The sequence below is a fragment of the Pelmatolapia mariae genome, linkage group LG13, assembly GCF_036321145.2.
Source record: "Pelmatolapia mariae isolate MD_Pm_ZW linkage group LG13, Pm_UMD_F_2, whole genome shotgun sequence".
NCBI classification, from domain to species: Eukaryota; Metazoa; Chordata; class Actinopteri; order Cichliformes; family Cichlidae; genus Pelmatolapia; species Pelmatolapia mariae.
Genome location: NC_086238.1, coordinates 10,790,613 through 10,801,568, shown reverse-complemented (window position 1 = coordinate 10,801,568; position 10,956 = coordinate 10,790,613). Strand labels below are relative to the sequence as shown.

The 10,956-nt window shown below is 40.4% G+C and overlaps 1 protein-coding gene across 1 annotated transcript; it reads right to left on the bottom strand.

Annotated features, from left to right (window-relative positions):
* Positions 1-10,098, bottom strand: alox5a (arachidonate 5-lipoxygenase a). The gene is made up of 14 exons (XM_063491515.1): positions 9,949-10,098; positions 9,010-9,208; positions 8,818-8,899; positions 8,606-8,728; positions 7,895-8,001; positions 7,626-7,798; positions 6,306-6,452; positions 5,988-6,191; positions 5,826-5,912; positions 3,788-3,966; positions 3,475-3,596; positions 2,974-3,074; positions 1,573-1,743; positions 1-1,360 (listed from the first exon to the last, which is right to left on the bottom strand). The coding sequence occupies exons 1-14, from the start codon at positions 10,096-10,098 to the stop codon at positions 1,181-1,183; spliced, it is 2,025 nt and encodes a 674-aa protein (XP_063347585.1). The 3' UTR covers positions 1-1,180.
* Between the last annotated feature and the right edge of the window lie 858 nt (positions 10,099-10,956).

Here is a 10,956-nt window from a genome sequence, read left to right as displayed (position 1 = left end):
ATTTCCAGCTTGCATAAATTACTATTCAAACATAATGATTAAACAACATATCTTTAGCGGTGTAGTTCTACTGCTGATTGGTCAGTTGTCCAGATGAAGATTGCCAGCACCCTCCAAAAGGAGAGCCACAGGGGGTCACTGCTGAAAAGGCTGGCTGCTCACAGACGCTGTATCAAAGCATAACAGCAGGAAGTTGACTGGACAGGGAAAAGGTGCACAAGCAGCAGCCTTGAGAGGATTATCAGGAGAAGTCGATTCAAGAATTTGGGAGAACTTCACAAGGACTGCAGGAGAGACATCCTTAGGAAAGGACCCACATCTGTAACGTCAGGTCATTCCTGTCAGAAGCATCTTACATGAGCTAAGGGGAGAAGGAAGTGAACTGCTGCTTATTTCGGATGAAGTACATTTTCTATCAAAGTACGAGAGACTGGGAGAAGACTGGAGAGGCACAGGTGTTTGAATTCTAGTGTGAACTTTCTGGAGTCTGTGATGATGCGAGGTGCTGGTTGTTACTGGTGGTTGATCCACTGAGTTTCATCAAGTCTAAAGTCAACACAGGCATCTACCAGGATATTTTAGAGCTTCACGTTTCCTTTTGCTGAGAGGCTTTATGGAGATACTGATTTCATTTTCCAGCATGAAGCTTAGCATCTGCCCACAGTGCCAAAATGATTACCAGATGTTTTTTCTGACCATATTATTATTGTGTTTGATTGGCCAACCAGCTCACCTGACCTGAACTACAGAGAGAATTTGTGGGGTATAGTCACAGTGAAGATGAGAAACACCGGACTCAAAAAGGAACACAAGCTAAAAGCTGCTGTCAAAAACACCTCAGCAATTTTGATTAATTTCAGGAAATATTCAAATAATTTGGGACACTGGATTTTTGACCATAACCAGCATAATTAAAGCATTTTTTTAATGTTCACTTTACGTATAATGAATGTAGATTATATGAAAGTTTATCTTCTTGAATTATTACAATAAAAACCTTCAAAATATTCCGATTTTTCAAGATGCACTATTACAAGATTAAAAAGAAACCGCTTCCACAGAAATATCCCAATCATAGGTGACATAGAGCATATTTGGACAGCTCGGTAACATTATCATCAATCTTCAATCTGTATGTATAAGTATGAGCCTCTCCACTAAATTAGTCTTTTTTAAATTCTCAAACTGCAACACTGTTTGGGATTTTGTCAGGAGACATGTTGTAGTATGGTAGCTTCTTTCCCTCATTCCTCTTCTTGATGGAGCTGGTTATCTCTGCCAGCTCCTTCCTGAACTTTGCCATGGCATCCTTCACCGGCTTCTCTGTGAAGTGCTCATCAGGATACATTCCCAGGTACAGCTGCAGAAAGAGGAAGACACGATAGGTTATTTAGCCTGGAGGAGCGCCACAAGGAAAAAGGAAGAAAAAAAAAAGAAGTACATTCTGAAGCAGAGGAGAGCATCTTGGGAAATGAGAAATGTACCAAATGTATCAAACTTTTGATTGTTTTGGCTGTGTGTCTGTGCTGAGATGTGAAAGTGTTCGAACGGTTGTCTCTGTGCTTTTCCTACTTCATTCTCTTGGTATTGGCTGAGGGCCCAGACGGCCCCCAGGTGCCAGCTGGAGCGCCCGCGATCAGGAAGGCTCTCAACGATCAAATTCACATTTGCCAGACCTTTCTTGTTGGGTGGGGGTTTCCGCATGGTAGATGGAGCATTGGGGATCCAGGAACACCAGTCATACTACACAATGTACACAAAGATACAGTGTGTGCATTTACCCAAGTGCTGTACAACAGTACAAGTCTGATGTTAAAGAATAAATATTAAAGAATAAATATATATTCTTAGTACTTATTTTCTGATTATATTGTTTTATGTACTTTAATAATAAAGGTCTGTATAAAGCAGGGCCAGCTTTGACAGCTTTGAAGAATATAAAAAAACAGATTTAATACTGAGCAAAGTCTGTCATCTTCTTCTGCTTTCTAATTTTACTTTTAGATTTCATAAGAAAATACTGCACCGCATATACATGTGGAATTAACAGCTGCATAAAAGGTTTAAGATTTTATATTAAACAGACTCTTTGTAGGCAGACCCCATACAAATATATATATATATATATATACATACATATATAAAATACTGAAAACACATGGATGACCAGAGAATAAAGGGAGTTATAGGTTCAATTACTATGAAAAACATAATTCTCTCAGGGTGAAGTTACTGCCACATGTCCCCTGACAAAAGCCACATTCACTCACAGATTCATAGCTTTACTGTATCTATCTCACACACACACACACACACACACACACACACACACACACACACACACACACACACACACACACACACACACACACACACACACACACACACACACACACACACACAAGTGGATGCAGTATCATGCCAAATGATTTGCAGAAGCCAGGGATCGAACTGCCGACCTTATGTGACCTTTAGTTCTCTTGGCTGCCACTCTCTTAGGTTAGGTTAATATTAAGCTTAAATATTTTTTATTGATTGATAGAATTATGCAAATATAAGTGAAATAACAAGAGAACTAAAAAACAAAACTTAAAAAAAAAAACCTTCAAAAATCATCAAGTTTTCATGTATATATCTATGTCTACAGAATGTGTGTGCTCGAAATGTGTGTGCTTGTTAATGTTGTTGTGTTTATTGGGCGTTATTTTTACCAAAAAGAGTAACGACCACTGCTGTAGGAAAAGTAGTCACCACTAGTTTCACCTCAATCAGCTGCAGCAGGAAAACTTTGCTGCGGGTTTTAAATGCACACACTGATGCTTCAGTACAGTGTACAAAAACGTTTTTCTGTATTAATGAAACTTCTGCAGTAGCAAGTGTTTTTTTCTAATTTTCTGATATTTTTTACTTTAAGTAGGTACTTTTTGACTTAAAAATCAATGAATTTCCACTTCTAGACATGCCTCCATTTACCTGTCCGAAGTTGACAGCTGCATGCTGGGCTGAGGCAGTGAAGATAATAACGGTCAGGTACTCTATCAGTTCCTCGCGTGTCTTCAGGGACTTGGGAAACTCTATGCACGAAAGTGGGAACATAGAATTGACAAAATGAGCTTCAAGCTTTGCAAAACCGTTTTTTCTTTTGCAAGTCTATCTCTACCCTTGCACAATGCACTCAGAATAGACAAGCGTGGTGAAATGCAGAAGCATTACAGCATCAGGACTCAGGGAGTGACACCATCAGACTGCTGTGGCTTCCCTCCTTCACCCTTAAACTATTCATCCATAAGAGAGCAGATTTGAATTTATAATGCTGTCTGTTTCCTGTCATACCTGTCTTCCAGAAAACACCAGACTAGGAGAGCAAGCATCTTTTCTCCTTGAGAAAAAGTCTGAATGGATGGTTGGGTGGTGTATTTTGCTCGATGCTGCATTAGCAAAAGAAAACTCACGCAAAACAACGCCTCTACCTACCGCAGTAATCCAGGTCCTGCATACCGAAGCTGCACACATCTTTAACAAAGGCCTGGATTTCTTCATCTCCCTGCACCCTCTCATCACTTGTGTAATAAATATTCACTACATCAGACACAAACCTGTGGGGAAGAAAACAGATAGATGTCACGTACAGAGGAGAAAAAAATGCTGTAACTTCTCTTATTTGAAGCACACACACACACACAAGGGTAGAAATCTTCCTACACCTCTCGCTGTTTGTCCTTTCTTATGACTGCCCTCACTGCTTTCTCAGTGCTCTGTGCTAAAACTTTAAAAAGTCATTCCTCACCTCTTGGTAGCCTCCCACACCTTGTAGCCATCATCCCTGTAGAAGTAGGTCGGCAGTTCCTCCTTACTGTCCACACCACGGGACTTGATCATATCAGGGAAGCACAGGGACCTGAAGGTCAAAGTCTTCACAGCCCTCTGAACCATCTGGACGTGACCGCCTCCGCCTGTTGCATTCGCCTTTATGAGGATGGAGAACATCATCCTTATTTAAACTGAAGCTAATTTAACTTTCAGTCTTCAATAGGAATGCACTTTTGCTAAATTCTCTACTTCATTATTTCACTATCTATGTTAGTTAGATTTTTGTTTGCTTTTACTTCAAGCTAAGCCTCAGTGTTTTGCGAATAAAGGAAGATCCAGTTAAGTTTGTTGTTGAGAGACTCTGTTTGCTTTCTGAGGGGCCTGAAAGCCTTTAAATACCCTAGGAACCACAAATAGACCAGCAGTCTGAGAGCAAAGTGCTCTATACAGTACTACAAGATCTCTGAGATAAGATGACGCCTGATTATTCAAGACCTTTTATGTGAAGACAAGGACATTAAATTGAGTTCTGGATTTACCAGGGAGCCAATGAAGAGAGGCCAATATGTGAGAAATATGCTCTCTCTTTCTAGCCTTTCTAGGCTTTTCGGGGAGTTTTTAGGACATCATGATAGGAATCAGTTACAATAGTGCAGGCTGGAAGTAGTAAATGCATGAACTAGTTTTTCAGCATCACTCCAAAACAGGATGTTTTTTATTTTAGAGATGTTGTGCACAAGAAAGCAGTCCTAAATATTTGTATAATATGTGCACTGGTGGACAGAAGTGACACCAAGATTCCTCACTGGAGGCCAAAATAATGTCATCCAGATTAAGTATCTGGTTAGAAACTATGTTTCTAAGGGTATTAGGGCCAATTGCAATGACCCCTGTTTTATCTGAATATAGAGGCAGTAATTTAGAGGTCATCCAGGTCTTTATATCTTTAAGACTGTCAGGGGCTGGGTCTGTGACCCAGCATTTTGAGCCTATTGTGTGTTTTTTATTCTTATATTGTATTGAATATATGCTTAGTTCTTGTGTTGTCATTATTAGTTAGGATTTAGCTGAGTTTTATTCTAGTTTAGGTTTCTATGTCCCCTTCTGTGAGTCTGTTCTTGTCTTCTGTGTTAGTTGTCATGTCTACGTCTTGTCATGTTTACTGTTTATTTTGAAAGTCTTGTGTCCATGTTCCATGTATTTTTGTTTTACTTTCCCTGTGGTGTCATGATGTTCATCTGTGTCAGGTGTATCCTCATGTATTTCCACTTCCCCTGATCACCTCCTGTGTGTATTTAGTCTGTCTGTTGTCATTCTGTCTTTGTCAGGTCATCTGTGTATTTTCCCTCCTCAGTACTGTCTCCTCCTGTGTTCTGCATTTGGGTCCATTCCATTAATACACCGGCGTATATCGCCGTGAGAAAGACATTCCTGCAGTTTACCTAATTAGTGTGTTATCTGGCTTCATGAATAGATAAAGTTGCGTATCATCTGCATAGCAATGAAAATGCATGCTATGCCTTTGAATGATACTGCCTAAGGGAATACAATATTATAGTCAGCAGTATCAAACGCTGCACTGAAGTCTAGCTGTACAAGCACAGAGAGGAGTCCACTGTCAGAGACCATAAAAAGATCATTTGTAATCTTCACCAAAGCTGTTTCTGTGCTGTGATGAGCCCATTAATAAAGATCAATTGATCATATTTGAGATTGAAGCATTAAATGATGGTAGGACTTCTTTGAGCATTCTTGTATGAATTGGATCTAATAGACACGCCGATGATTTGGAGAAGGTAATTACTGAAGTTAACTCAGAAAGATCAATCAGAGAGAATGAGTCTAAATAAATATCAATAATATGTTAAGCAGCTGTACGTAATGATGTGTCTGAGAGAAGGTTATGAGTATTTTTTTTCCTCTAATGGTTAAAATTTAATTTGTGAAGAAATGAATGAATTCATTAACTAGTCATTATTCATTAAGGTTAAAGGAATGATTATCCACAAACTCGCCTTGTCGAAGATGCCGCACTCACAGATGAGCTGCTCTCGAGCCTTGGTATTGATTGCGATGGTAAAACGAATGTGTGGGATGAGTAGCTGGGAGAAGGTTGGACAACCAGTAAACCAAGGAATCAATAAGTCATAACATTTATTAATAAGCTGGAGTTTTACCTTAAATGCAGGGTGAACAGCAGGAAGCTGCCTGAACATGGCAATACCAAACACCTCTGTCATCAGATGTGTCCGGAGCAGGTGTGTGATTGTCTGGTGGTGGTGGAAGTCACTGGAGCGGACCCAGATCTTAGCCAGCAGCCAGTCGTACTGACCGTCAGTTGGCAGGAAGATGGGGTTGTCTTCACCTGGGTCCTGGCCAAGCTGAAAAAGACCAGTGTGGCGTTTCAGTCAAACTGAAATTTCAGCTGCATAAAGAAATGTTCGCCTGTTAAAAACAACGTAACACACAACTGCTGCTGTTGAGCATCTTTTTACCTGTATGGCTATGGGCATGATCTTGTTCTGAGCATTCTTGTATAGCAAACAGATCGGAGCTGCCAGGTACTGCAGTGTGCAGGGGTCTGTGGAGTTTGGAGTGATGCCGTCTAGCACCTCGTAGTCTACTATGTAGATGTTACCTGCCTGGAGTGAGAACAGCAGTTTATATTATGCATTCGTGCAATGGTTCCCAAAGTGGGGGGCGCGCCAGGGGCGCAGTGCCATTGCAGGGGAGGTGGTATGATTAACACTGCTAGCATAATGGATAGATTTTTATGACAGGGGCCCCACACAAACGCAAAGCAGAGTTTGAAGCATTCCAAGCCAAAGACTAGAACAGCAGCTGTCGTGCCAAGATAGGTCTCCCCGACAGAATTCGTTTCCCCTGCGTCAGGAGCAGACGCTGGGCTCTCCAAATCACGGACAAACAGTATCCCACATTCTTGATTTTTAGTTCACAAACGCTTCTTATAACGACTAACTATTCCTGAAACTTTGGAGGTTTTAGCTCTTTATACAGTAAAGTTACAGGAGGATAAAAATAATTATCAGGCAAAATGTCCTTCGTTTATTAAAACAATCCCGTCCGATACCACGTGAATAAATATATAATTTTCTGTTGTAACCCTCAAACTGAATGGTAATGTAACGACACTCACTTTTCACTTTTTCGCAAAACTAAAACACCACTACTTCCACATCTAATTGTCTATAATGGAGGTGGCGTAAACTGGATCCCGTGCCCAGCGAATGCTCGCGATGCAGGGGGAACACATTTTGTCGGTGACACCTACCTTGGTACAACACTGATCCTGCCACAATTTGTTCCCCGGCTCAAATCACGGACAAACAGGATCCCACAGTTGTTTATGTTTTTAAACCCATTTTGCACAGAGAGACATTTTTTGAAAAATGTATTGACATCTGCGTTGAATATTCTTACACAGTGAAAAACAAAGTATACGTAAAACAATTACGCCATAAAGATGGTTTGTTTTTCTGTTATTTAAAAGAGGTAGTAATTTATTGCAGGTAACTTTAGTGTTTTTTAATTGTTAACAAAAGGTTTGAGGTGTGGAATAAAGTGCAATGGAGTTTGAAAACAAAATATGAGTGTGTGTGGTTGGAGGATGTGTTTGTCCGGGGGTGCGAAGATTTTCTTGTAAAATAAAGGGGGGCCTAGCAAAAAAAATGTGGGAACCACTGCATTAGTGGGAGATTTAAAGAGAGCTGTAGCTGCTGTCAACATGAACCTGGCAAAGTTTTTCGCACTGATAAATCCACTACATTCAGAGAAACAAACATAACCATGTGTACCTCTATTTCCTCCTCCAGGGTGAGCTCCCTCTCCAGGCTGACAGCAACCATCTCATGAGTGACAGGAAACTTGTCAGGGAGCTTCTTGCACTTCCGGATCAGTACAGGGTTGCAACCATTCAGAAACTGGTATCCAAACATGAAGTCCTCTTTCCAGTGTTGCATCACATACTCTGAATATCATATCATGTCAGAATCTCAGAGGAAATATCTAAAATATTTAATGTGATATAAGTATGTATGTATAATGTAGTGTAGATGAAGCTGACCTGAAATTGTGTTTTTGATTCTCACAAAGATTTTCTCAAAGTCAGAGAAGTCACTCCAGGAGGACTGGAACATGTGCATGAACTGGTTCACAAACAGGTTCTCTATTCTGGAAAATCATCATCATCATCGTAATCACAATCACTGTTATGCACAACATTCAAGAAAATCAAAGAATCTGAAATTGGATGTATTTTGGAGCAAAGAATCAAAGAAACACTGCTGTTAAAATAATTTCAGGAAAAGTAAACGATGTCTGATGATGCAGCAATGCTCACTTTTTGACGTTACTTCTGTCCCTAAAGCTGCAGCATTTCTGACGAAACAACTGGAGCTCAAAATGGATAACTGGTTTAGCCATTCTATTATAATATTAGCATGAGTATTTTTGTTCACCCTGCTATGTGATGCAAACAGCTGTGTTTTGGATCTGTTTTGTGTTTGCATCTACTCGCAAGCTCACACGTCTGCCTAAAAGCGCAATGCAAATGTCCCCGGTGATAAACAGACAATGACACCACTGTTTATGTTTTTGGGTTTTTTTCCCAGTTAGCCCTGAGTACAGAAAATAAAGGGCATATCATCAGGCATCCGCCCATCGTTTGATTATGAATGCTTTGCATTAAAAGGGGGTTAAAACTCCACTGACTCCCTCTGTGCTGTACTGAGGGACTCGTTCACCTTTACAGGCAGTTGTAAGTGGGGTCACTTACGCCTTGCTGTAGTTCAGTACGAAGTCGACTCCTTTCTCACTGTCAAACTGGATGTCCCGGGGCAAATCCTTGTGTCTGTTAGCATCTATGCTCATAGGAAAGCCTGGCTGCCACTCCCTCCATCTGTAAAATGCAGCAGTGTTGTTAGAAAGCATCCTCATCAGCCTGCCTGTACCTCACAATAACAAGCTGGAGATGCAGCGCAAACTTGCCTGTAGGTTTTCCTCCTCCCGTCCAGCTCTTTCTGTCTGTGCTGCTTGACCAGACTGGTTTTATCATCCTGAGGCAGATGTGCTACAACAGAAAGAAAAAGTGTGGAACTCGTTTTTCCACTGCAGGTTGACAGATGAACAAGATAAAACATGTGATTTGTGTGGCAAACAAACAAAACAAGAGATGACTACCTCGTCCATCTCGCAGCACCACTTCCTTGTCATTCACCAGCCAACAAAAGCAGGGGAACTCCAAGTAGTCTCCAGATGGGGTCTTGACAGTGATGTACCTGCAGTACCAGTCGTCTTGTACCCAGTATTTCTTCTTCTCAATCTTCACCAGGACAATGTCACCCAGGTTCTCCCCAACTCTCACCTCATAGGAGTCCACCTGAAACATGGTCAACAGCTATCGTCAAAAGTGAAAGCTGAAAACTGCCAGTTTATTATTAAATGGGAAAAAAAGAAATTTCTAAGCGTATAATATAGGAGATTTCTAAGTAAAAAACAAAATAGAAGCATATGCATGTTTGTAGGTGGGTTAAATTTATAATCTGTAAACAAAATAGAAAAACCTTTTTAATATATTATTTGAACTGAAAATGAAATCGAATCTAAGCAGTCTAAGAAATTAGCAAATTTAACATTTATAATATGCTGATAAAATAGATTTCAAGAAAATTCACTTTCTATAATTTCCCATTGTTTAATTTATACCCATAGATTTACCACAATCAATTGTAACATTAAAACCACCCCCCTGATAGTGCATAATGCCCCCCTACTGCTGCCAAAACAGGTCAGATTAATAAAAGCACACAGGGCCTCTGAGCTTTTAAAATGGTTGTCTGGCACAGAGGTGTTGGCAGAAGGTGACCTCAGTCCTGTGGGGCCTTTTGTTTTGTACTGAAAGTAATTCTAATTTTGAAAGGTGCTACTTTAATAACCTACTGATCATCTCATCGTGTTATAAAAGTGGCTCCGTTTCCGTCACTCTGCACTCATGCATTTTTCTGCAGATACTGTTCACTTGCTTATCAGCCATACAGTTATCAGCTGTTTATGATCATCATCCATGAATATAAAATAAAAATAAAACAGTCATCTTTGCAGCAGTTTTTCATCACTTACCGCTCCTCTCTCAAAGTCATTGTAAAGAGGCTTGTCCAGGAGCGTTCTCTCGCTGCACCCCTCCGTGCCCACAAGTGTAATATAGATGTAATCATCAGTCCCCGCAAACCACTGGTTCCCTGTGGCAACTGTAACTGTATAAGAAGGCATGACGACCACACAGGACGTAAAGAACTCCAGCAATGTCCCAACACCGTCTGAAGGTGAAGAAATCTGCAGTGAATCTCTTCTATTATCACCTACGAGAGGTCGAATCTGAGATGTTTAGCAGCCGTTGGTTCCCCTTCTTGCCTAAAGCTTTTCTTCGGTGATGTAAACTTCGCACTTGTTGCTACAACTCCAAAAGACCACAAGCATCAAGACAATGTATAATCACGTGACAGAGGGAGGTGCATGACGAGAACTAATTCTGACCTCTCTGTGATGTGACTGATCGCCACGCTTTGACTTGAAATGAGGTCAAAATATAATATAGCTGTTCTTCCTCTGCTATTGCAGGTGTTTTAGGGCCTACAGACATAAATGTGGACACAAGAAAAGGTGTCTTATTCCAGAAACAGATATCAAATTAAACTTTCTTTCTTTTAAACCTTCCTTTGCCTGCAGACAAAGGAGTTTTTTAAATATGTATATAAGGGACAGCATCCCTGATTTTGGAATTCCTTTAGGAAAACAGAGACTAGCACGACAACCTACATTAAAACACTAACTGTCTTTAACTAATTTGATGTGAAACTGTATCAAAGAACATATGAGTCTCTATCAGGTGTATCTTTTGCATCTGTGTCTCATTTACAAATCAAATCACTAGGTGCCATGGGACAACAGTGGATGGTAGTTTTAGTAAAATAAATGCAAATGCAAATGCATCAGAGAGTCCCCCTGTGTGGTTTTAAGGGGGGGAAAAAACTATAACGTCAACATGAAAAAGGAGCTATACGTGCCAAACTCAGAGTGGGAAATGGAATGAAGTCGTTGCTTCGTCACTGACTGGATTCAAAAGTGTGT

What these genes read in the sequence shown, in the direction of transcription:
- alox5a (XM_063491515.1), bottom strand. Translation starts at nt 10,098, where the DNA reads ATGCCTTCTTATACAGTTACAGTTGCCACAGGGAACCAGTGGTTTGCG. An exon ending in TCATGCCCATAGCCATACAG is followed by an intron (nt 6,192 to 6,305) that starts GTAAAAAGATGC and finishes GGTCTTTTTCAG; the next exon opens with CTTGGCCAGGACCCAGGTGA. An exon ending in AGTGCGGCATCTTCGACAAG is followed by an intron (nt 3,967 to 5,825) that starts GCGAGTTTGTGG and finishes ATCCTCATAAAG; the next exon opens with GCGAATGCAACAGGCGGAGG.